At 49.7% G+C, this 25099-nt stretch overlaps 2 protein-coding genes across 5 annotated transcripts in view; both read right to left on the reverse strand.

Moving 5' to 3' along the window:
* Positions 1-9159: 9159 nt before the first annotated feature.
* tnfsf13 (TNF superfamily member 13) lies at positions 9160-13801 on the reverse strand. 2 transcript variants are annotated; one of them, XM_029247103.1, is made up of 6 exons: positions 13079-13801; positions 12249-12320; positions 11558-11605; positions 10884-11002; positions 10583-10721; positions 9160-10439 (listed from the first exon to the last, which is right to left on the reverse strand). In XM_029247103.1, exons 1-6 carry the CDS (start codon positions 13284-13286, stop codon positions 10330-10332), a joined length of 696 nt encoding a protein of 231 aa, XP_029102936.1. In that variant the 5' UTR covers positions 13287-13801; the 3' UTR covers positions 9160-10329. The 2 variants fall into 2 exon arrangements, with proteins under 2 accessions (XP_029102936.1, XP_029102937.1); XM_029247104.1 differs by lacking the exon at positions 13079-13801 and adding an exon at positions 12768-12978 and having other exon boundaries at positions 9161-10439.
* A 2121-nt stretch (positions 13802-15922) lies between these two features.
* The window catches only part of LOC108920349 (calmodulin-binding transcription activator 2-like), a 29537-nt gene continuing 20360 nt past the window's right edge, over positions 15923-25099 (reverse strand). For 2 of the 3 annotated variants that reach the window (XM_018729049.2, XM_018729047.2), the window contains exons 14-23: positions 24125-24203; positions 22802-23054; positions 22352-22722; positions 22067-22257; positions 21457-21667; positions 20920-20991; positions 19627-19647; positions 19033-19226; positions 18461-18535; positions 15923-18357 (exon numbers count right to left, since the gene is read on the reverse strand). In XM_018729049.2, the coding sequence (XP_018584565.2) occupies positions 18294-18357; positions 18461-18535; positions 19033-19226; positions 19627-19647; positions 20920-20991; positions 21457-21667; positions 22067-22257; positions 22352-22722; positions 22802-23054; positions 24125-24203 (1531 nt within the window). In that variant the 3' untranslated portion in view covers positions 15923-18293. The remainder of the gene's footprint in view (positions 18358-18460; positions 18536-19032; positions 19227-19626; positions 19648-20919; positions 20992-21456; positions 21668-22066; positions 22258-22351; positions 22723-22801; positions 23055-24124; positions 24204-25099) is intronic. The other variant, XM_018729048.2, reaches the window with a different exon arrangement.

Consider the following 25099-nt stretch of genomic DNA (forward strand, 5'->3'; position numbering starts at 1 on the left):
TGCCCGGGGTGCGGTGGTGTGGCGGGTTTGGCCGGGTCCCGCTCTCCGGCGGGTCTGGGTTCGAGTCCCGCTTGGAGGTGCCTTGCGATGAATCGGCGTCCCGTCCTGGGTGTGTCCCCTCCCCCTCCGGCCTTACGCCCCGTGTTGCCGGGTTAGGCTCCGGTTTGCCGCGACCCCACCCGGGACAAGCGGCTTCAGACGGCGCGTATGTGTGTTCAGTTAGGAGTCCCTATGTTTGAAGGGTCCTTCCTTCTGGTGAATTGTACCTGCAGAACGCCGCGCATCCCGGGTCACTGCAAAGTTCAGGGGAACCTTCCGGACTCGTTAGCTCCCTGTGCAGAGAAGCACAAAAGCTGCTTTATGCAGGACCACCAGTCGGGCTGAGCCGCGTCCAAACCGCGGGATCCATGTAAACAGGCGCTTAAACGTTTCAGCGTGTCGCCCTACTGTACCGCGCCTCAACAATGCGCCTGAGCCCAGCGGGCCCCGCGGAAACGCCCCAGGAGGAGCGTGCGTTGGCTCGGACCTCCGGCGCAGGAAACGGGCTTGACGGCCGCCCCGGTTCCGCAGGCGCTCCGGCTGCTGGCCGTATGATTTATAACGGCTGCGAGTGCCAGGGCTGGGGGGGCGGTGGGATGGGGAGGGTCCTCACCCAAATAAATAAATAAATATGTAAAGAGGGCAGCCAGCAAACGACACAACGTGTTGGTTCCGTGCTGGTCCGGGGGGTCGGCGCGCACCTCCGGCGCGCCGGAACGTTCCGCCCCGTTCCACGGGCCACCGAAGGGGTCCGCCGCAAACGCACGGGGGGCACAGAGGGCGCTCCGTGTGGGAGGTCAGCGATCCGCACTCATTTACCGCTTGTACCGGGGGCTGAGAGGGTAAGAGCACAGTTCGGGGGGGGGGGGGGGACTTAATTACGTGCGGTGCCCCTCGCGGGCGCTGCTGCGTTGGACACAAAACCCCGGCAAATATTTCAGCAATTCGAGGCGCTCCGGGGGGAGGACCGGTCGCAGAAGGCTCACATTTCACAGCGATCTGTTCGCTCCATCTGCGCGTCCCCCTCCCCCGTCCGCGAGGCCTCGGCCCCCCGCTCACGGACCCCCGCGTCCCCCGCCGGCACCGCGAGCGCCGAAGAGCAGAAATGAAAATAATAACAAGAAAAGGAGCTTTCTGTTTGACCAATCGACAGGGGCGCGGCCCCCTTCTCTCACACACACACACACACACACACACGCACACGCGCCACTGCAACTTATTTCACCACACACTGAGTGCTCCAAGAACAGTATGTGTGTCAAGGCGCTTAATATTTAATTTTAGTTTCCCTATTAAGCTCCAGTCCCCCAATCTGCGCTCATTAATTATGGATGAAATCTCCATGAGAACAATTCCCGACACACCGCCGCCGCTACACTCTGCGCCTCTAATACGCGCTTATCTGGGACCTGTGCGGTGCGCCGCCGCTAAGTACCGGTGTAACAGCACGCGTGAGGGGTGTAATGGCTGTGCCGGGGTGAGCACCCCATATGCGTGCGCGTGTGTGCGTGTGTGTGTGTGCACGCCCAACAGGATTGATTTTTGGGAGGAAAGTGGTGAACAAACGGGGGTGGGGACGCAAGGGAAGGGCCTGACTACAGCTGGAGGATATGAAAATGTCCTGATGGTGAGAGCACAACTGTGTGTGTGTGTGTGTCTGTTTTTCCTCCTTTTGGAGGGAGCGGTGTGAAGGAGAGTGACCCTTTTCACTGAGCCTCTGTCAGCCGGCCAGCGCGCGGTCAACGGTCGGCGGAGACGCCGATGCGTCCCCCCTGCCGTCTGCGGCGTGGAGGACGGACTGGGGGACAGGGGGGGGGGGGGGTGCAGAGCAAACAGAACCTCAACCTTCTGTCTTCTTCCTCCTCTGCTTCTCCGTCGTTCCCACACGCTACGCACATCTTCAAAACCGGCTCACGCACAGAATAGCTTGAGCGCGAGCAGCCCGAGTTTGGCTCCAGTCCCACTGCAAACACACAGTTTTCATCCTCGCCGTCATCGTCATCGTCATTATTAGGATTATTGTCGTCGTCGTCATTCTTTCCCACCCTCCGGCTCTCCTCCCTTTGCAAGCGTCACCTGCGGTTTGGGACGCGACTCATCCGGCGCTCGCCCGCAGGGACGGCGAGATGCCCGCCGTCGAGGACAATCCGGCGTGTCCTCTGTCCTCCCCGCAGAGACACGTGGAACGTTAAAGAAAAAAGGGCCTAAATGTCATCAAGAACTCCCATTTATGCAAAAGCCTTTTCCAGCTCCGTGTCTCAGATGCCGAGAACCCCCCCCCCTCCCCCCTCGTTTGTCCACAGTGACTTCACATACCGTATCTCTGTGTTTCCAGAGGACACGTCACTCCCTTTGCTCCTATTGGATGAGAACGGATTGGGTGTTGCTGGGCCCAGGAGAGTCACGAACACATGTCCCGCCGTCCCACGTGAGGACAAACGCATTCGGTCCCCGGATCCTGGCGGCTCCCACCAAACACACTTTACGCACACGACTGTCGAGCGAGACGTGGCTCTCAGAACTGGAGCTGCATTAAATAATAAGATGAACAATGAGGTGCAGCTCCCTTCAACACCCCCCCCCCACACATGAAACAGTTTCAATACACCAGGAAATCAGGAATGAGCTTTTCCCAAACTGTTGCTTTTTTTTTTTTTTTTTTTAACCAACAGACCTTTTTCTTTTTGGAAAATTGTCTCTCCAGCAAGAATTACTGTAAAGTGTCCTGCTGCTGGACGCAGGACAAGAAGGCCAGAGGACAGGGGAGGGGAGGAGAGGAGAGGAGAGGGCAGGAGGTGCAGCAGCCACGGGACCCGGGTTTGAGTCCACGCTTAAGGTGCTGACATTTACTTTGCTGACTTAGCCGAGCCTTTCTTCCAGGGTAACTTACACCGATTCACCCATTTGCACAGCAGGGTCATTTTTACCGTCTCATTTCAGGGTAAGTACGTGGATCAGGGGTACTACGGTGGGAGGTGGTACTCAAACCCAGGTCCGTGAGGGCTGACGTTAATGGCCCTGACCAGCGCACCACCTGCTGCCCCTGAACTGATAGTGTAAAAAATTACCAAGCGGTGTAAATCGGTGTAAATAGCTTGGTGCACAAAGCTAGCAGTGCAACTGGCTTCGGAGAAAAGTGTCAGATGAATGAAGACGTGTAAGAGTGGAACGCGAGAGGTGGGAAGGTGGGCAGGATGGGATCGGATCCTGACGGCAACACTTTGCGTCCAGTACAGTTTTTGGATGCGCAAGTGTAAAGCGGAGACAAAGGAAACACTTTGATGTGTGATTTGGAATTATATAAGTGGCATAATTCCGCCAGGGGTGTGTATGAGTGAGTATGCATGCGTGTGTGTGCGCGCGCGCAGACTAGGGGATCGGGCCTGACGAGCAAGTCGGGCTGCCTCGCAACGCTGCCCCCTATAGGCCAGCTGGGAGCCTGCAGGCGCACTCCCCATCTGCAGCTCGACGCGGCGCGGCGCGGGGTGTGTGTAGTCAGCGGCGCTCAGCTTGGACGGCTGTCTGACACAATGTACAAAGCAGGTTTTTAATATATCTCAAGTGGTGGGGGTTCGAATGTGGGGGGGGGCGTGTAATATGCAAATGTGTCGGGTTCTTCTGCCAGGGGAACCACAAGCTTATATGTGCTGCCAAGGCTGTAAGAACTCAGTGCCAGAATAACAATGGACAATGGATGGAGGGGCCACTCACACAGCAGTGTGTGTGTGTGTGTCTGTGTGTGGAGGACAGCGAGCTAGAATGAAAAGCCTCAGCAAAAGACCCTTGAGAATGTGTATGATATGTGGTCATTTCTGAGACTGTGTTCACACTACATCCATGTGTCCGATCATCCCTACTGTCTCCCCCTCTCACACACACACACACACACACACACACACACACACACACACACACACACACACGTACCCTTCCTTCTTCTATGAAAAGTGCAGAAACTAGAAGCCTGATGGCCTTTCTCCACTGGAGAACAAAATAAAAAAACAAAGTCTCCTCCCAGGCCCTGCAAGGTGTGGGACGCAACCCCATAACCTTGAGCTGTAAACATCCCGTCTGTGAGGGGGGGGGAGGTTCCCCGTCCCCTTGTTAGTCCCCCTCCATCGTGTCCTCAAGGGACTGCAAAGACGGTCGCTGCGCCATCGCGCCCTCCGTGTTCCGCTGCGCCGCTGCGGTTCGTCTTTGCATCGCGTCGAACCCTTCGCGCAGGTGGCTGGTCTAAGTGGGGCAGTGCAGGGAAGAAGCCCCACTCAAGGGTACTTGACCTGTCCCCTGGGACTTGAGCCAACAACATTCAGGTTGTAAGTCACTGTCCCTAAGTGACCAGCCTCCCCTTGAGCGTGCCGCTCAGGCCCAGTTGCCGCGGTAACGAGTCCAGCTGTGCAAAAGGGTGAAAATGAAGAATGAGAGGTAGCGAGAGCAAGTGGCTTTTTATTAATAATAGAATAACCCCCCCGCTGCCCCCCCCCAAGGTCGAGTTTGAGCTCTTCACCATGAAAGGGTGTTTCTGTGAGGCGAACGAGGGCAGCGCTCCCCAGAGGACACAGCGCTCCACACGCAGCGCCGAAGCTGGACCTGAGCGACACCTTCATGTCTGCGGCTCGAGGTGTGGGAGGAGCTTCTCGCCTTTCATCCCGACACACACACACACACACACACACACACACACACACACACACACACACACACACACAGAGCGCCAGCCAGAACCAGACCCATCTGCCTGACCAGGAGCCGGCTACTGGGCTCAGTCCTCACCCCACGCTGGGTTTGTACCGGGGCGACATGCGTGAGCCCCCTCTGGGGAGAGACCCACCGGACATGTGGTGTTACTACACACTTTACCCACTTTACCCCAAGTACCTTGGGGGCTGCACTGATGTAGTCGACCTAGTTACTGTGTTTACTGGGTACTTTCCTGCTGCAATTCAGGTTACACACCTGGCTCAAGGGGCATTGTTTTGGTGTCAGGTCTAGATCCATGTGGTCACTGTTCTACCTGCTGCCTGGTGTCCAGCCCCACTTCACAGCCTCCTGCTGGGGGGGGGGGGGGGACCTTGGCTCACTAACAGTGGACTGTAACTGTCCTCCTGCTGGAAAGCAGATGGGGATGGCACTCGTGTCACGCTCCCAGTACACTGAAACACCACACTCTGCAAGAAAACACTTGTGTGTGTGTGTGTGTGTGTGTGTGTGTGTACGTGCTGGAGTCCCTCAGGGTGAGTTCTGCTTCTAGAGTTTAGGACAATAACCTCAACTCAAATATAGCTGTTAGAACAACCTTGAGCACTGTAACCTGTCCAGGGTGAACACACACACACACACACACACACACACACACACACGAACTACAGGCAGTTCAGGGTAAGTCGAACCCTCAGCGCAGGAGTTGTGGGGCCCTACTGAGTAACGGAACCCTTCCTTCCTTCCACTTCTGACACCACAAATACATGAGCGGCATGGGAACGAGGAGCCGGCTCTCGCACTGCCGCTCGCAGGTGCGTCTCCCGCTCGCACGTGGGACGCACGCCGAATTCGGTGGGAATCGGCGAGGGATGCGACCCCCGTTCCGGCCGGTCGCTGCGGTTAGCGAGTCTTCGTTAACAAAGGACGTCACAGATATGTCACACTTGTGTGCGTGTCATCTATTCATCCATTTATTCGCTCCCCCATTCACTCCTTCCTATCCTGTGATCCTCTCGCTCCTCCCAAAATTCCGTGTCTTCTTCCCCACCTCCCGCGATGATGCCCTGGGTCACATGTCCCACCCCCCACGTCCCCCTTCATGTTTTTTACATCTAACAGCGGAACTTCACAGTGAATGGGGGGTGCGGTCATTATGTGCCATTGCTCGTACCCGACCCCAAAACCCACCCAGTAGAAAGGGGGGGGGGGGGGGATGAAGGAGAAGCAGCGTCACCATAAAGTCATAAATCCAATAATTATCACAAGTCCCATTAGAGCCAATATCTGCTCCTGTCACCAGAGGAACTGAGCCAATGGCAGATGTGGACAAAGGCATCCCTTCAAAGATCGACTGTAGCGTTTCAAAAGATCACACACACACACACACACACACACACACGGAGCAGCGCAGTGACAGGAACCAAACGCATCGCCGCCAAAATGGCTTCTTGCATCTTCTCCGTTTCGGGCCGAACGATTTGGTGTGTGGAGCAGACGGGTGGGTTGGTGGGGGGGGGGGTTTGGGGTTTATCACCCAGAATACAGTGAGATGAAAGCGGCGAAGGACAGAGCATGACGACGGATCTCCTGAGAAATGCAACACCTCATCTGCTCCAGCCTCTGGACCCTCCAGCCAATCAGAAGGTTCTCCCTCAGCCCCCCGATGTCTCCTTTTCTCCATACACAAGTGTTCTTTAAACATTAGGCTCAACAGTTCTGAACTCAACCCCTACAGGACCCGGTCACTCCCTGCAGCCCTGCAAGAGCACGGTGCTACTCCGCCCCTGGCTGCTTGGTGGTCAAACTTATATGGGCCAAAATTAAAAGCCCAGAAGGCCCCAATGTGCTGGAATGAGTTCCCCGCATCCCTCAGAGGAGCTGAATCCCTCCTGCCCTTCGAGAACGGTCTCAAATCCATCTCTTCGAGAGCCACTCCTCTCCTGCCAGCTCCATAAATGATTCCAACACCATCTGCTATAATTATCTATGTATTTTCTATTTGAGTGTCGCTTCTATAGGAGCTACTGCAGGGATGTGAACCAGCAACGTGGCTACATGGTATCAGACGCACAAGCTGTGCGTACATAACCCTGGCCGTCGATCCACTTTGTTGACTCGGCGCTGTATGTTCGATAAGCGAATAAATGTAGATCCTCACTCGCTCGCCGTTTTTGGCTTGAGGTCCGAGACAAGGTCATCGTAGTCCAGAGCCTATCCCAGAAACACAGGGCAAATGGTCACATAAGATGGAATGTCAATCCATTGCAGCATCATCACGCACGCTCACGATCGCACTTTAGAGCCGCCAGTTCACCTCAGATTTATCACTGGAGAATGGGAGGAAACCAGAGCAGTTAGAGGAAACCCATGTGAACATGGGAAGAACACAGACTGAGATGGCTTCGAAGATAACCCCAGACAGAGCAGATGCTGTGAGGCAGCAGCTCTACCCGCTGTGTCTCTTTGCTGCCATAAATGTAGGTTCGTACCTCCACAAACACGGCATCCACAGCAGGGGGTGTCGTGGTTACGGGACGTTCAAGAGTTGGACTTAGAGCAAAGCGGTTGTTAGTTCAAGTCCCAGGAAAGGCCCAGTACTGATGGGCTGGAGTGAGGTGGTCTTGCACAGGGTCTGAACTAGCACCCGTGCTGCAGGCTGCACGTTTGGAGCTCTCGAGACAGATGGAGAAATTCCTGATCAAAGGAACTGGCCCGCAGGAAAGGCTCACACTGCCCCCTGGTGTCCGATCCGGGAACTGCACCAGAGCGCCTCACCGAAATGACGCCGTAACGGTTCACAATCGATCGACGGTGTAATCGATGGTCCAGGAGAATCTCAACCTGCTTGTCAATGCGTGATGATGTTTGTCAGGGGCCTCACAGACCGCCCAGTACTGCTGACCGCACCGCTTCCTAATCCTCGAGCAGCAACATTTGATGGTCAAAACGAAGAGCAAATTGTCAAGCTTCATCTCCGAGGCAAAGACTGAGGAGTCAGAACTTCATGTAAAATAGATGCGCTGTAGAACCCATAACCCTCCACGACGGCGACACAAGGTCGGGCCGTCGAGCCAGAGCCTGAGCGCGACGCGCCGGGAACGGTCACGGCCGTAGGCCCGAGGCCATCCAAAGTGGTCTCCGATCGTGAAAGTGCTGGGTGACAGTGCTGGAGTTCACCGGGAAAGCGGTCGAGATACAACGTCCCTCTGGCTACACGGCCATACGTCACCACGGTTGCTATATACATGATGGCACTGGTTAGACTACTCGGTCTGCACAGCCTTGGGATTCTCCCTTGTCGCTCGAGTCTCTTCTCCCCTCAAGAGGGGCCTAAGGAACGCCTGGAGTGCTGGGTTCAAGGAGCAACCAGGCATGAGGCAGGATAACGCGGACTTACGGTATTTTATCAAAACCTCAAAGAAACCATGAAAAGACGGCATAAGGACATAAACCGGAACCGCTGGGCAGCAGTGTGAGATCGGGGTGACGCTTCTTGTCCTTTGCCACTCTACTCATTTAAATAGTAGTGCTGCACCTGGTTCTCATCAATCAGGTATAGCCAATGATGGCACAGGTGGGCGTGGCTACACTGCTGCCCGTCACAGAGCTCGTCCTACCCCTGAACTCCAGTATCAGGAGGGAGCAAAGCTGCGCTCGTGTGTCCAAAACGGAGCACGCGGGGGGCCCTGCTGTTGCATCTTAATCCATCTGCCGATGACCATCGGTGACCGTTCCCTCGGTCCCTTGCAGAAACACCGCAGACCCCACAGGTCTTCGAGGAGCCGACCTGCCGGTGGAATCTCGACGCAGAGCTTGAGGAATGCCACCCTACTCCCCTCAGGCGATCGTTATCACCAGGCCGAATGTGACCGAGATGACCGTGACCCCTCCAACAATTAGGGTCAGGGCTCTGGACCTGGAGCCAGCGAAACAGCAAAGGAAGAGCCCTTTTCCTTTCGCAGACGCTTCCTCCCTACGCTACAGTAAGGGTGAGAGTGACTATGTGTGTACCTGACTGGCAGGCGCCTGCGGTCGACCTTAGACCCCACACCCACTTGCGTGTTGAACCATATACCCCAAACGCAAGCAAAAGGCCTTCCTGAGGACGAACTCCAGGGATTTTCTCATGGGAACCCGACAAGCTGGGATTTAAATATCGACCTCATGCGATTTGCCCACATCGCACTTCCGACCGCTTTCAAACCCCGCGGTCCGGATGCGTTTGATAGTAATGGGAATCTGCTGGCGAATTCCGTAAGAAAGGGCTCTTTCGCTGATTACTGGAAGAAAAAAAAAAAAAAAAAGAAATTGCAAAATACACAGCATTACAACAGTTCCTGACAGCTGTCACCACCGGACTTGCTGAGATGGTGCGGTTTCATGCAGGAAGCCCACAGTCAGGATGCCGTCTGGTTATAATATATACGCACGCACGCATGCACGCACGCACACACAGAGGAGAACTACGACCAGACTACGGTTTACTTTCACCCTCCAGCTCTGTTTAATAAGAGAACCTGTGCGGTCGTTCGGAGTTGAGAAGCAGCGCCGTTCATAAGAAAAAGAAAAAGAAAAAAATCATCACCACACTATTTTCAGAAATCATTAACAGGCAGGAGACTGGGAATTAACCCCCCTCCCACGTCTATTTTTATGGGACTTCAGATAATTCCGCTATTTGTGCATCCAGTTCGCGCGAATGTTTCATCACTCGGCATTTCAAGCACTCCGTTCATTAGTTCGCTCGCAAGCTGCGATCCGTGCGACTCCACGTGCACAGCTGGCACGTGGCCTCGCTTCGCCGCAGCACGGAGTCAGTATGTAGCTCTCGCGGCAACACTGGTTGTTCGGCCTGCGGGTACAGGTGCGAGCACGGAGCTTGTTCGGACGCGCTGAGGATGCTAGGAATTAAATGGACAGCGTCTGTCCGTGTTGACACGGAAGAGTTATTTTTCTGCGCACATCCTTGTTTCACCCATTTCGGTGCGTTATTTGATTTTATTTGGGTCTCATCGTGGGTCCACAGCAAGTATTAAAAAAAAGGACATTACTGGCAAAAAGCAAAACCCCTAAAAAAAAAAAAAAAAAACAGTGCGCACATATTCATATAAGGCTCACATAAAATCGTCTTTACACCTGCAGGTTCCAGGTTCGAATCCCACTCCAGCTATGGTACCACTGAGCAAAGTCTTTACCCTGAACTCCAGACAGAGTTTCCTTTCGTGTAAATAGGCAAACAGCTGCATGCTGGTTAGTCAAAAAACAGCAAGTGGTTCTGGACAAAGAGGTGGCAGCTAATTGAAGAGCAAGAACTGGTGATCCACTCGGGCTCTGGCCGCGGTTACGCGTCACATACTGTAAAGCACCACTAGAGGGCGGGCGCGTATCGCTTTATGATGCTACGTACTGTATTACTCTTCCAAGTCCTTCTTCACGCCCTACACATTGTTGCCATTTCAAACAGTTTACTTATAAAACTCTCTTCTTCGTATTAAGACACACCGCAGTCAGAGTCGAAAGTTCCACCAGTGGCGTTTCCCCGCGAGTTCTCGGTCTGAGCGATGGGTCCCGTGCGGAGGGCCTGCAGGGTCAGATCTTGTAGATGCCCAGAAAGGTACTGTGGGGCTGAAGGATCACGCCCGCCTTCTTACGTGGGATGGAGAGCTCCAGCATAGACCCGGACTCCAGGTTCTGCACACCTGATGCAGAGAGATGTTGGGGGGGAGGGGGGGATGTCATCATATGGATTTGTGTACATTTCATGAACCCACTGGAGAAGTACTGTACGTGCAGAGCACTGAGGGCCCGTACCAGCGAGATGGTCAGCGTGCTTCACACCCACCTGCAGTGTAACACGTGTTCATCGCCAGGTCGATGCTGTCCGCCATGCTCTTCATACACTTCATTAAGCTGGTCTTGTTGTTGCCCAGAGACTTCTTGATCACATGACCCATGACGAAGGTGGTGTCCTCATATAGGACCTGCCGTAAAAACCCCGGTTTTGGGAAGAGGGAAACCGCGGCGTGCAGCGCGGCTGCATTTCTGGACATCGACATCACTCTTATTGTTTATGGTGTGTCCCCATGTCTCATTCATAAACATCACTGGCTGCTGATTGTCACAAATCCATCGACTTTATCTACCTGACTGTAGATGAAGTAAAGCCCTCCTCTCGTCACGGTAACCGTGTGCCCAGAAACCTGCAGTCCCTCACCTTGACTCTGTCCCACTGTCCATTTCAGCAGCGTCTTGTCCTCTTCATCTGACAAAAAGAAGACAGCGAGACAGGCCCTGTTTGTAGATCGTGTGTGTGTGTGTGTGTGTGTGTGTGTGTGTGTGTGTGTGTGTGTGTGTGTGTGTGTGTAGTCTGTATTATATACTGTACGGTATTTCTTTCACAGGGTGTGCAGTGGCACAGCAGGTGTGGCCGAGGCCTACTCTGTGGTGGATCTGGGGTTCGAATCCTGTTTGGGGTGCCTTGCGGAGGACTGGCGTCCCGTCCTGGGTGCGTCCCCTCCTCCTCCAGCCTTGCGCCCTGTGTTGCCGGATTAGGCTCCGGTTGGCCGCGACCCCGCTTGGGACAAGCGGTTATGGACAGTGTGTGTGTGTGTATTTCTTTCGCTCGACACATACGATATTTTGATGTAACATTTGCTGAATGGAAGCAGAAGGAATATTATAAAGGAGATAATAGCAGACACATAGAGGTATAGAAATGAGAGGGGACCCCACAGGGTGAGATGGAGAGAGGGGACCGACCTCGATAGACTGTATCATTACTCAGATAAACGCAATGGCTCTTTAAAAACGGACTAACCATCAGAGTGGGAGGAAAGTGGGAGAAGGTGCAGAAAAGTGCGCCGCCCTGTAGGACAACAAAACAATGACAAGCAGTACTTACGACATGAAACAGCAACTTTCTGAGTTTGAGATCTAATATTACATGTCAGATATTAAATTCATGCTTAACAGATTTTTGCATCTATATTACTCATTTAGCTGACACTTTTCTCTAAAACAGCTCACAAAGATTAAGCTACCTACAATTACTTGCCACATTTGTACACCAGGGTCATTTTACTAGAGCAATCAAGATACTTACTCTGGATAAATTGTACTACAGCAGGAAGTGGGATTCAAACCTGAGACCTAAACACAATGCCACCTTTGCCCATTTTATCCAAAGCCACTTACAGCTTTGATTTTTTACACAGCTGGGTATTGTACTGTTACAGTTAAAGATAAGTTCCTTGATCAAGAAGATTAGTCATCAGTTCCTCCTTAGCTGATGTTTTAATCCAAAGCATGTTGTGAAACTGAAGTTTATACAGCTGGGTATTTTAGCAAAGCAATGAAGAACAAGTACCCTGCTCACTGGCGCGACAGCAGTAGGCATAAGTGGCTTGAACCAGCAACCTTCAGAGGGGATCTTAACCCCTACGCTCCTCAAAGATAGTGATCATTATTCCTTACGGTGAGTTGTAAACGGGTGAAGTGCAGTGACTCACGGTGCCCAAGCTGGCGTTGTTTCCGAGGCGCGTGGCCTGGCAGGTCCCTCCGGGTCCGAGTCACGTCCTCACCTGGCACGCACCGCCCACACAAAACATCCTGTATTCATCCAGAGGCAAAGGGCATCACTGCCCCCACACAGGGAGCAGCAGGAGCGGGACAAAGAATTCTGTCCCAGGTGTCCATCATGAGGACAGTTAAATCACAGCACTGACAGATAAGCCCAGGCGTTTGCTACTAATGACAACCATTTGTTACTATTTAACAAAAAAAAAAAAATTAAAAAAAAACTCGGAGGCTCTACTTCCGTCCAGCTGGGAATTGAAAAGGGGGACCGACAGCAATGGATGGTGAAACGCGGGGACGCGAAGGAGAAAAACACACATTTCTCAAGTTACACAAATAAAGCAAAGCGTGCCCACTTCCAGGAATGATTCCAGTCCCTTGGTTCACACACACACACACACACACACACACACACACACACACACAATCGATTATCCTGAAACTCTGCTCACCGGCGTGCTTTGCGCTGGCGGACAGAGACGTGGGAAATAAAAGTGTCCTGTTTATTAGACGCAATCGGCTGAGCAGCTTTTCTTCGTACATGGAAATGGGCACCGTTGCCCGATTTACGAACGATCTGCGTGTTCCAACGAGCAGTCCTTTAAAGCAAAGAACACGGTTTTATTTACACTACATCTGAGTGTTCGGAAAGCTCGTGTCCGATTTCCTTACGTTATTTCATGAAGACAGAGACAGCCTCGCGAGCTCATCGCGCAGTTCTATATTCATGAACCAAGACACGTGGTTGAAGCGCAGCTCTCACCTGCGCGCGTTCCCGCGTCCTCCTGCCCCCCGCCTCGGACCTTCAGCTCCCGCAGCTCCGCGCGCAGCTCCTCGATCCGCACCCACTGCACGAGCAGCAGACCGAGGCACGTGGAGGCGACGGCCACCGAGGCCGCGCACAAGGACTGCGGACCCACGCGGGGCACCGGCTGCGCTGGGGTCGCAACCCGGGTTCTGAGCCTGGCCATGGCGGATGCGTGCGAAACGTCACACGCACACACACGCACAATCACACACTGATCCTCAAAATCGCGGACACACACATTCGTGCTCGCGCGCACAGCCCGCGGTGATGCGCCTGGGTCGGACCCGGGTTCTGGAACATGTTAAACACCCCGCTTTGAGGCACTTTCACTTTTGTTTGTTGAAAAAAAAAAGTCCTGGGAGGAGGGAAGACGGGGGAGGGAGCGGGGGTGGTTGGTGGTTGGTGGAGGAGAGTCATTGCACCCTCTTCTCTTATGCTATCCGCCTCTGCGAGGGACTCGGGGGGACGAGACGCGACAAACGCGATCGGGCTGGAAATCGCGGCGCAACTTTGTATCAACGCTTTATCAACCAATCAATTCAAAAAGGAAGAACAAGCCAGATCAAAGTCAATACTCAAAATCAACTTAAAACTCACCTACACCGATCAGCAACAACATAAAAACCACTGACAGGTGAACAACACCGATTACCTCATTACAATGGCACCTGTCACAGGGACAGGGTGGCATATATTAGGCAGCAAGTGAACAGTGGGTTCTTGAATTTGATGTTGGAAGCAGGAAAAACGGGCAAATTTGAGGATCTGAGCGACTTTGACAAGGGCTAAAGTGTGATGGCTAGATGGCAGTCAGAGCATCTCCAAAACTGCACGTCTTGTAGGGTGTTCCCAGCATGCAGTGGTCACTACCTACCAAAAGTGGTCCAAGGAAGGACAACCGGTGAACCGGCGACAGGGTCATAGGTGCCCAAGGCTCACTGATGCGCGTGGGGAGCGAAGGCTAGCCCGTCTGGTCCGATCCCACAGAAGAACTACTGTAGCACAAATTGCTGAAAATCATGAGCAGCATTTAAGGTTATCTGTGTCAGAACACACAGCGCATTGCAGCTGGAAAAACAAGTCCGATCCATGGACCCCCCCCCCCCACCCCCACCTTGCAACTTAAATACCACAGGACACCTGCAGAGGTCTTGCGGAGTCCATGTCTTAGGGGGTCAGAGCTGTTTTGGCGGCACGAGGGGGACCTACACTATATTACGCAGATGGGTTTAATGTTGTGACTGATCGGTGTATAAACCGTGTTCAAAAGTTCAAATTTTAAACCCAAATTCAAAGTGGGAAAAAGTCGATTTAGCACTAAAGATTGAAAGGTCAATTCTTCATTCAAAGATCAAAATTGAAGGTCAGTGCAAAGGGAGACAAATTCCAACACACACACAGTCTGAAACCGCTTGTCCCAAGCAAGGTCGCTGCAAACGGGAGCCAAACACGGCAATACAGGGCGCAAGGCTGGAGGAGACACACCCAGGACGGGACGCCAGTCCATCACAAGACACCCGAAGCAGGACTCGAACCCCAGACCCGCCAGAGAGCGGGACCCGGTCAAGCCTGCTGCGCCACCGCACACCGCACTTCCCATAAATTCCAACCTCGAACACTAAATAAATCAAACCCAAAATCACTTTAAGACTCCCCTTCAACTCAATGTCAGTTACACTCAAAAGTCAAAAGATGAAATAATTCGAAAGAAAAGGCGTCTGAAAACAATGTAAATTAGTAGAAAGCGAAATGAAGTTGCAGTTCGGAAAAATATGATCTAATTCAAACTAAGCATTTCGACAGCCACAGCGTAGAGTCAGTGACTCAGAAGTGGAAATTACTGAGGAAGGAGCGATTCACCGATTTCACTTTGAGGGCGACGCCCCGCCGCCGCGAAGCTCCGCGTTACTTCGTTACAAATTAACCGGCGCTTCCGGCCGCTCACTCGCAATATCTATCAATCAATATTAAATGAGGGTTCCTGAGTCACAAGCTCGCTCCATTCGAACCTTCAACCCCGTGCCTTCCCGGTTTACACCGTCTACAAACGGCCGCATTTTCACACAGAATATTTGTTTAAGGTTGCAGGAGGACACACAGAAATTGCACAAGAGAGCGGTGACGAATCGAGCCGGAATCGTTTCAATCCTTGAAATGAACGTGAACGTGGACAAGCAGCGAGAGTTTCAAATGTCAGTTTTATTATGATCGTCCTTATGAAATATTAAAACAGATCCAATGTCAAGGTAAATAAAATCATTTACAACACAGGAGAAATGTTTTCTGAAATTTAAATATAAATATTTAAACAGTATTTTAAGATGTAGACACATGACATTTTAAGCAATTTCTTGTAAGATTCAAACTCATGCAAAGCAAATAACAAATCAGTGATCACTTAAAAAACACTCCATCTTAAAAATATCAAACAAAAATAATTTTAAATATGAATATGAACATGCACTGAGCAGATGCCAGAATAATTAATAAAACAAGGTATAATATATTCTCCATAATCCAGCAAATTTCTAATTTTTCCCTTAAATATATTCTCAGCTGTCTTATTTTACAGTATTTACAGATTAATGCATAATTATTAAATTCAGTTCTCCTCAATCTAAGTTCTAGTCTTAATATCAGTACTTAAGTGATTTTCATTTTTTGTTTGCTTCTTTTAAAAGTGCAGTGCCCAGCTAACACATGCAGAGTAAATGTGTAAACTAGTTTAATGCCACCTGGATATGCAAAACAAAAAAAAAAAAAAAAAAAAAATATACAGAGTGAAAACAAGAATTTTTTTTTTTTTTTTTTTTTTAAAAACAATCTTAGTTACTTTATTGTGTCATTGTCTGTCGTCAACACCTGGTGTAAAAACACAAACACTGCACACTGGTTATGAATAGAGTGCTCAGAACTGCATTCTAAAAAGCACACACCAGGCCTTCCAACATGCCCCAAAATGAGGTCACACATGATGTCAATCTTCCTACCACCAACAAAATAAAAAGGCACTGCACATTTAAAACTAGAACGGTTTATAAAGAAAAGTTTTGTACACATCACATAAATTACTGACTACCTGTAGATACACAAGCAGAATCCTCTAACTGGCTCTGTGAAGTGCAGGCTAGCAATGCAAGAAAATGCAGTTAAGGACCCCGTGTTAATGGCATTGACTCGTTTCAGGTTCACGACTCACGTTCTAAGGTGTGAAAAGCTCAGGATCCGATGCAGCTTGCGCTGGGCAGCCTGCTCCAGCTGCTTCTTTCCGTGCATCGAGGGTATAAATGTGCACCATGTTACCAAACGATATGGGCCTCAGCGAAAATACAGCAGGCCGCAAAGATGCGAATCCTAGGCCTCAGTCACATCAACATTCCTACTGCAGCACATCTACAGGCGTATCGCGTATTCTCGTACCGATAGTCTTAAGCACTTGTGTCTAGGGAAACCCAGCTAATTCTCAGGTACCGGGACTAACTTCAGCCTTGTTCCTTCCCTCAGCATAAAGGCACAGGTTTGACACCTCCAGTCACGAAACTGCGAGGCATCCTGCACAAGCGGTGAAACCCACTTTGAGTCATGGTGCCATTCATCGTTTGCTCGCCGTTCCTTCATCATGGGGTTAATGGCATGCCAGACAGTACTGCTGGGGTGAGGGACTGAAAGCTTGAGGAGTGTACCCCTCTGTCCTTCAAAAAAAGACCCCCAGCTCCCCTAAACTGACTGAGTGGGTCATCCTGTTTGTACAGCACACCTTCACTTCACCATCACTTGAATGCAAACTGCAGACTGAGACCTGCAAGTCCGCTCAAGTGAAAACGCACAGATTCTCACTCTGCCTCAATCACAACACACACAGACATAAAACCAGTCACACACAGATAAAGACACGAAGGTACAGGCCAATCCATACAAAAAAAGACATTCACAGACATGCATACACTCAAACACACAGCAGAAACCTTTTCCCTGCAATATATAAACAAGTACATGAACACTTGGAGTCTCTGTAATTGAGCACTTAAGTAAAAGTAGCATGTATACCAGTAAGAGTTTTTAATTCAGGTCTTGATCTTCAGTTTAAGGTGGAACCAAACTGAAACCAGACTCAGAGTAAATAAAATGCACAGGTAGCCAGTAGAAATGACCATATTTCAGTGCCATCATACACACAAGGGACCAACTTTAGGTTAACCTTAAGAGACGGGAGGGGAAAATACACACGCGCACAGAGCCGGTATAACGGTATCTCTGCCTCCACAACTCGCTCCCAGGCTTACGTCACAGAGGCACTAGCTGACATTTTCTTTAATCCTTCCTCCCCATTCACTGTAAAGTCTGAAAAGCTAAACCCAGCATTGGTCCAACTATGAAATAAACACACAAACTGGTAACGTTTGGAAGTAAGAAGAGGGGAGGGAAGTAAACATTGACAACCTTGCTGGATTAAGACTTGAATGAGCTTTAGTACTTCGGTTGGTGTGTTAGTTCAAGTTAAAAGAGTTCATCAAGCTGTCAATCAGGGAGAGCTATTTCATCCTCTCCTGTTAAAGTACAGTAATGTAAAAAACATGCCTGTAAAAAGTATATTCAATAAATAAGAATATCAATGACTGTGTGTGTACATATTACACACACACACACACACACACACACACACACACACTTTGCCTATAAGAATACCACAACAGTGCAATACATTCTGAAAAAGCTGTATTCCGACTCTGCAAAGAAAACAAAAGGAGAATCTACGAGCCCGAAGCAGAGAAATGACAAGTTGTAAACTCTCTCTGGTCTCATTAGAAAGATGAAAAATAAGGCAGATGTCTTTGTCTGTTCTTTCAGTTGTTACGTCCCTCTCCCTCAGTGTCAGGAAACAAAGCAGGTGCGAAGGCAAAGCGACGACTGCGGGAAAGAGGGAGAGGATGGGGTGGGGGTGTTGTCGCGTTCAGGGAGTGTGCGGATGTGAGAGGGACTGCGGACTGTCTTTGTGCAGGAGGGAGGAAAGACTCAGAGTCAGTGACCGGAGTCAAGTAAGAGGGCTGCGTTTGTGTACATATGCTTGTGAGAGCATGAGTGTGTGCATGTTTGCGTGTGTGTGCGTATGCACGCATGCCTCATTGGTCAGCGATTGCTTCCCTCCAGCCCCACTGAAAGGCTGTGGCCGTTATGATGCAAGGTTCCTCGCCTGTAGACTCTCCAGTTCCCTGCTCTGCTTTAGCTCCTTGATCCTGTGCAGAGGGAGTGGGGAAGGGGCACAGAGGACACAGTTACGCATGATGGAGTGCAGACAGTTACCTGTTACAGGAAGAGAGCACGGAGTGCACATGATACCGGTGTCGGCAGCGGCGCAGGAATCGCATGATTTTGCGAGCAGCCTGGTCCTGTTTCTTGGTAAGAAATGAACCCCTGAGAGCGAGAGAGAATGTGTCAGTCACATGGCCTCAGGAAGGTCCCACTGAAAGCTGTCTGAACACACGTTAATAGCAGCTACACTGATGCTAACACAAGCCTGCAGGCTTGCCTACGCAATGACTGGAGCTGAAAATCACCCTGGACACAGTAGTCTTTCCCCACTGTAAGAGCTTAGAGTTACTTTGGACGTCCTCCTGAAACCCAGCAATTAAAGTTTTTTTGATTTATTTCTGGGATTTTGGAAGTTGTCCAAGCTGCAGCCCTGACTGTGGTGTAATACAGACACAAAGAATGCCACTATAAGGTGCATTAGGACTGAGTGCTGTGTCATGCACACGTATGTTTTCTGGAGTGGACAAAAGAGAATGACTGGGACTCAGGAAGACAGTCACCTTTCCTGATCATCACCTCGCTTACAATAAAAGCTAAACGTGATCTTGCATAGACACTGACAAAGGAACACTACTTGCTGAAGACACCTCCTGTTTCACCTGATTTTGGTGTTGAGCGCTGTAGGTCCACGGTGGTTCTGCTTCAGCCGCTCGTACTCCTTGTAGCTGCGGTAGTATTGCTGTATCAGAACTGCCGCCCGCCGCGACTGTTGGAACTTTTTTTGCTCGTAGTAGCTGCGGAACTTGCTCTGGATCAAGATAGCAGCCTGCGTCATCTTCTTGTAGAGGGCATACTGATGAACCAGGGAGGGAGAATGATTTCATTTAGGATCACATGCTAAGTCACAAACTGACACACATTACCTAACAAGCGCTGGACATATGCGCACACGCACACACAGACATACATTTTGGCGGGATAAACTATCTATTCTTGTTTATGAGTACATGCAAGGGTGCATCTTTGATATAGAAAAATATTCAGCCCAGAAGATGACTAAATTGCAATTACGTTCATGTGTGTATGCTGACACACACACAAACTTGTCTTCTATTCCTTGTATGATTAAGTCTCAAGTGTCACTTTCAGAATTTCTTTGTACCTTTGTGTGTGTGTGTGTGCGCACAAACTTGAGTCCAGGCCTGCATTGACAGAGTTCAGACAAGAGTAAGCTGCTAGGCGTGAAACTTTACCTTGAGGGCTATCCATGTAAGCTAGCAAGAGGAACAAAAAAAAGGCATAGAGGGTGAGAGAAACAGGAAGTGTTAGTGCTGGTTAGTCACATGCACACACACACACCCAGGCAGCAGAGAAGTACAGGGCAAACGCTTACAGCCCGACACATAGTGCTTAATTGAGGCATAACAAGCAATTCGGCGTGGCGATGAGCTCTCTGGATAATGATTCCACTCCTTCTCTCAGAATAATAACCTTCACACAAATTCATGACCCAACGGACTGCTGATGGAACACATGAGAAAATGTTGCCTGTCATTGGCCGACTCAATTTTCCGCAGTTACTGGAAACAGCCAGAAACCAAAGACACACACACACACACACACACACCCCCAAATGCATGGTCCCACACAAAGAACTGCATTGTCTCAATTTCCCAAGAGTGACTAACCTCTTAATTTTTTAAAATCTCGTTTTCCTGAGAGCTTTTTGGGCACCAAGCAACAGACTAAACAAGCCTACATACGGAAAGTGTTTTTATCCATGTACTTTATATATGTAACATTGCCTGAAATAGAAAGATGGACCATTTCATTGAAATTCTGACTTAGGTTTGACTCAAGCTTTGCTGCTTGCTTATATACTTATGTTGTGATTTAAATACATTCTACATCAGTAGTCAAGATTTAAATGTTGGAGGAAATACAAGTAAAAATGAATACGTATATTCCTAATACTATTATGGTTACTAAAGAAATAATGCTTCTCACAGAATGCGTGGTCCTCTTCTACATTGTTGGTGTGTCTCCCTGCTGATGGACACAGGTACACCCATCCTTTGATGTGCACACTGTGTGAGCCACCCATCTTATTTTCCCATTTAGCTGCAGGCTTCAATGGGTGATGCTGCATGCTTGGAAAAGAGCATCTTGCAGGGGAATAATGGAGAGGCGAGGAGCCTGGCCATCTCACACCCCCAAAGTCACTCTTTGAGGCTGCTGCCAAAAATACCCAATGCCAGGGTCTCTACCATAGGACACACTAATTTAGGGAGGCATCACTTAACAGGACTAAAGAAGACACTTCTACACATAGAAATTCACACATCCAATAGGGGAGCAGCAGCAGCAATGCTTTTCACATGATTCCTCCTTGACTTTAGCCCACTATTATCATTGACAGTTAATTAAAACTCAAGCACAGTACCCTCAGCACCAGAAGACCTCAAGTCTCTTTCAAGACCTGCACAAATGACCTTTCATACCACCATGCCCCCTGCTGCCCAGGCTGTGTAAAACAGGCGGTCTACCTGCTTGTACTTCCTGTAGCACCTCTGTATGACTGCTGCTGCCATGTCCTGCTGCTCCTTCAGTCTGCGGCCCTGGGAAGAGAAAAAAGGAGGGGAGCTCCAGATCAAAGTCTACAGAACTCAGTCCTCATGTGTCTATGTTCTATTACATTTACATTTATTCATTTAGCAGACGCTTTTATCCAAAGCGACTTACATCTTAGCAAAAGTACAATTTATGCATTACATTAAGATAAAGAGACATAGCTGCAGACATGCGACTCAAGTAAACCTAGTTTGTTGCCTACCACTTGCTGGACCGAGGTTCATCGTTCAAGTAGGTGCACAAAACACAGGATAGACAAATCCTGGTACCCGCCTACCAATTTTTTTTTTCTTTTCAATAATATAAGATACACAAGCAACTCTTCTGACAAAGACCAGTCCTGGTGTAACATGTGGATATATGAACCTCACACATAGTGTACAACCCTCATTTAGCTCAGAGGCAGTCATGGAGTGGCAAGTGCAGGGCACGTTTGGTTGTGACACACGCACCTTGTATCTGCGGAAGGCATTCTGGATAACACGTGCTGCTTCATACAGCTCCCTCTGCTCGATGTCACTCAGGGTGAGCAGGGCAAAGTCGCGCTCCACACGACCGCTGCCCGCTGCGCCCAGAAATTCAGCCCAGGAGGCGCTGCTGCTGGGTGGGCGAGGGGAGCGGGGTGACCGGCATGTGGGGGCCAGCGGCATTGGCTGGACACACCTAAAAGCATCATAGAGGTTGACAGAAGAACAGGAGGAAGGTGTGAACTAATTAAACAAGTACCAAGACAGTGCCTTTCACACAAAAACCTGTGATCACATTCAAAACGTAAGCTGTGATTTAGTCCATTTTTTTCAGGTCGAACAGTGAGGGCAGATGCAGTAAGGCTTTCATTACTGGCCTGCAAAGACAGCCCTTCACTGTAATTTGTATGGAGTTCATTTCCAAATCTCCTGAAAGACAGGTGTATTATAGCCAGTGTCTGACAACAGGCAATCAATTATTCCACTCATTTACATACTTTAAATTGTGAATTAATGTGGACGTGATTGGGAGTTTACGCTCATGACTGTTCCCTTCACCACGGTAAACAACAGGATAAAGGACAAGGAGCAGAACCTTGAAGGAGAGCTGGCAGCCATGGTCTCCACCGTGTCAAGGTAGGTGGCCAGCCAGGGCATGGTGCTCTGGATGGCTGGGTTATCCCTCCTCTCCCTGAGTGGGGAATCTGCACTGCGGGGAAACTCTTCCTGCTTGATGCGCTCAGGGGTGGCCTCTATAATCTGCTCTGCCAGTGTCACCATGTCCACCTGGACAGGTGGGTGGGGAAAAACCCAGCAAGTGAGAGAAAGCTTATTACATTCTTTCTGTACAAAGCTCATGCATTCAGGTTCAGGGACTCACCTGAATCTCCTCCACAGCAGGCAGGTATTCCTGGTTCTCGCTGTCCTCACCAAATCCGAGCAGTTCAGCCTCAAAGTCCGAGCGCTGGGAATGTGGCGTTCCAGGGAGGCTTCCAGCCGACTCAAATTCCATGGGCAACGTGGGATCGCGGGGTTGGCCTGCTTCACCAAAAGCTTCGTCCCAGGGCGGGAGGGAAAGTGGTGGAGAGGGCGGTGGCGAAGAAGTGGACAAGGATGGGGCCGAGGTGTCCATGGGGTCTGCAGGACTGTAGAGGGGTGAATCCAAAGGGACTGAGCCACTGGAATATGCCGAGCTGGGGGAACGTGATGGGGCATCGCCGGGGGAAGCCAAGCTGCTGGAGGAACTCAGTCCTGGAGTGAAGAGGTGAAACAGTTGAGGGGTAGGGCACGAGGAATTCTGGTACTAAACAAAGCACCTGCTGGTTCAAACCTGTGTCAGGGCTTGTGGAAAGCGGAGAGGGTGGAGGCGGCAGAGGTGTTGTCTGCCCTGGGTTGAATTCTTCCTCTGGCAATGCACAGTGGGCACGCAGCTCCTCCAGGCAGAGGGCCAGTCGGGTGTGGCCCCGGGAACGAGCCACACCCAGCGGCAACCGGCCCAAGGAATCAGGGATGTCTAGGGCCAGACTGTTCCAATGGAAGAGCAGCACAGCTGCCTTGTGGTGACCCAGAGCACAGGCCCACATCTGTGCCAGGAGATGAAGGGGAACAGAAACTATTAAAACAGCCCTGCAAATCTTTGACTAAATTTATATGCACTCAAGCACTTTGTTATACTGACAAATATGTGGAGAATTCTGTGGTACATGAAAAACATGCCCAAATCAAAGCCTTTTACTGCTGGTTGAAGTAAGACACAGAAAGAGGGAGAGAGATTTCCCTATGATGAACTGGTGTCCCATCCAGAGAAACACTGCCTTGCACGCTATGCTTGCAGTATAGGGTCCAAACCTCTGTGAACCTGTGCTGGAGTGCCAAGTGGTTACTGCTGATGGAAGGAAGGTTTTACTGTTGGTTCGCACATTTATTACAATGGTCAAAAATTCTGAGGTGATGATCAGTTGATCAGTCAGAATAGCAGCAGAGTGAAATGGTTTCAGCAGAACTAGATTTAGAAAAGTTACTTTGATAAGGAAGAATTATTGGTCGCCATTCTTCCCTAAGATGAGGCATCTATAATATAAATAGACAAAAAAAAAAAAAAATAAATAAATAAAAAATTCTGTTTCAAGACACACGTGGGCATGCTCCACAATTCCCATGCACTGCTGTTTGTGCATGTGGCATCTGTGGTGACTGAGGGGAAAGTAGTAGTGGCCCAATCTAACAGGGTCTGGGAATTTAATCTCTTCACTTATTTACATTTGTGGGCTGTAAATGTTCATACCCAGAGACTTCACTTGAGCCTTCTTTATTAAAAGACACATTTTGTAATATTTATTAAAAGCCACAATCCCCCCTTACATGCTGTTCTGAGTGTGTTTCAACATCCTCTTAAAAAGAAATATCTGAAAGTCCAAAAATAAGTTTACATAAGAACTTAAAGCATTCTCTTGAGCTCATGTTCCCTTTTAAAGCACAACCTAATAATGAACGCATCCCTTTTTGAATACACACTAAAAGTACTCTCTCAAAGTAGGAGTTCTATATACCAAAGGTAGTACTAAACCCAGAAAACGCCTCAACAAATCATTCAGTACATTTGTTAACTAATCAATTAGTGAAGTTCTTCACTTGAATACAGCATTTCGCTCACCAGTGGTGTGCAGGAAAAGTGGTCCACGTTGAGAGGGTCCACTTCTTGTTCCAGGTCCAGGCTGCCTGGGTTTACGGTCCTGAGAGAGTAGTTGGGGTCACAAGTAAAATGAAAAGGCAACACATCAATTTCTCTGTTACTGATCACACAAACTGAACAGCAGCGTTTTCAGGTCACTGCATAACAAAGACACATACAACATACTGTACTATAACTTAAATGATATATTAATAAGGGGTAAGTTACATACAGCAGCAGCTAAAAAGAAAGACCACAAAAATGATACAAAAAGAAAACCGCGATCCTGAGCCACAAAAGGTTAATTTTTTTTTTTTTTTTAAACAGAACATGCAAGATTCCTGCTTTATCTTTAAAACCAGAGAAAATGTAATTAAAAACAAGCCCAAAACACCGTAACTGCTCCAGACTTAATGTGTGTTCAAAATCAAATTATACATTGCACATTTGTGCACTCCTTTTTGCCATCTCCATTCAATGACTCTAAATTGCCCTGTGTGAGAGAGAGAGAGAGAGAGAGAGAGAGAGAGAGAGAGAGAGAGAGAGAGAGAGAGAGAGAGAGAGAGAGAGAGATTGCCCAGTTTTGGACTGCTGTTCCGTCTAAAGTGTACCCCACGTTACTTTCGATGCTTCAGCAATAGGCTTCAGGCCACTGTCGCTCTATACCGAGCTAGGAGTTATAGATAATTGATAAGATTCTGCTTTTTGTTATTTCTCTACCCTTTCTGGATCGGGGCCTTGGCTTGCGTGATCTAGGGATCTCCAGAGCTATGTTGTCGGGAGCACTATGCGCCTGGTAAAGTCTCCCAAGGCAAACAGGTCTGGAGTGAAGATCCAGACTAACATGATCCAAAAACCTCCATGGAAAAAGTAAACAGGAGAATGTTTACCCTACCCGGAATAAGGTCACTGGGACCTACCACTGGAGCCAGGACTGGGGGTAGCGTTCCTAGGCGA

Source organism: Scleropages formosus, chromosome 21 (genome assembly GCF_900964775.1).
Source record: "Scleropages formosus chromosome 21, fSclFor1.1, whole genome shotgun sequence".
In the NCBI taxonomy this organism is placed as follows: domain Eukaryota; kingdom Metazoa; phylum Chordata; class Actinopteri; order Osteoglossiformes; family Osteoglossidae; genus Scleropages; species Scleropages formosus.

Excerpts from the sequence above, each read along its gene's own strand:
- tnfsf13 (XM_029247103.1), bottom strand. The coding sequence starts at position 13,286 with ATGGCCAGGCTCAGAACCCGGGTTGCGACCCCAGCGCAGCCGGTGCCC. Across the intron at positions 11,606-12,248 it reads ACAACGCCAGCTTGGGCACC|GGCGGCGCACTTTTCTGCAC; the intron begins GTGAGTCACTGC and ends GTTGTCCTACAG. Across the intron at positions 10,722-10,883 it reads TTTACTTCATCTACAGTCAG|GTCCTATATGAGGACACCAC; the intron begins GTAGATAAAGTC and ends TTTTTACGGCAG.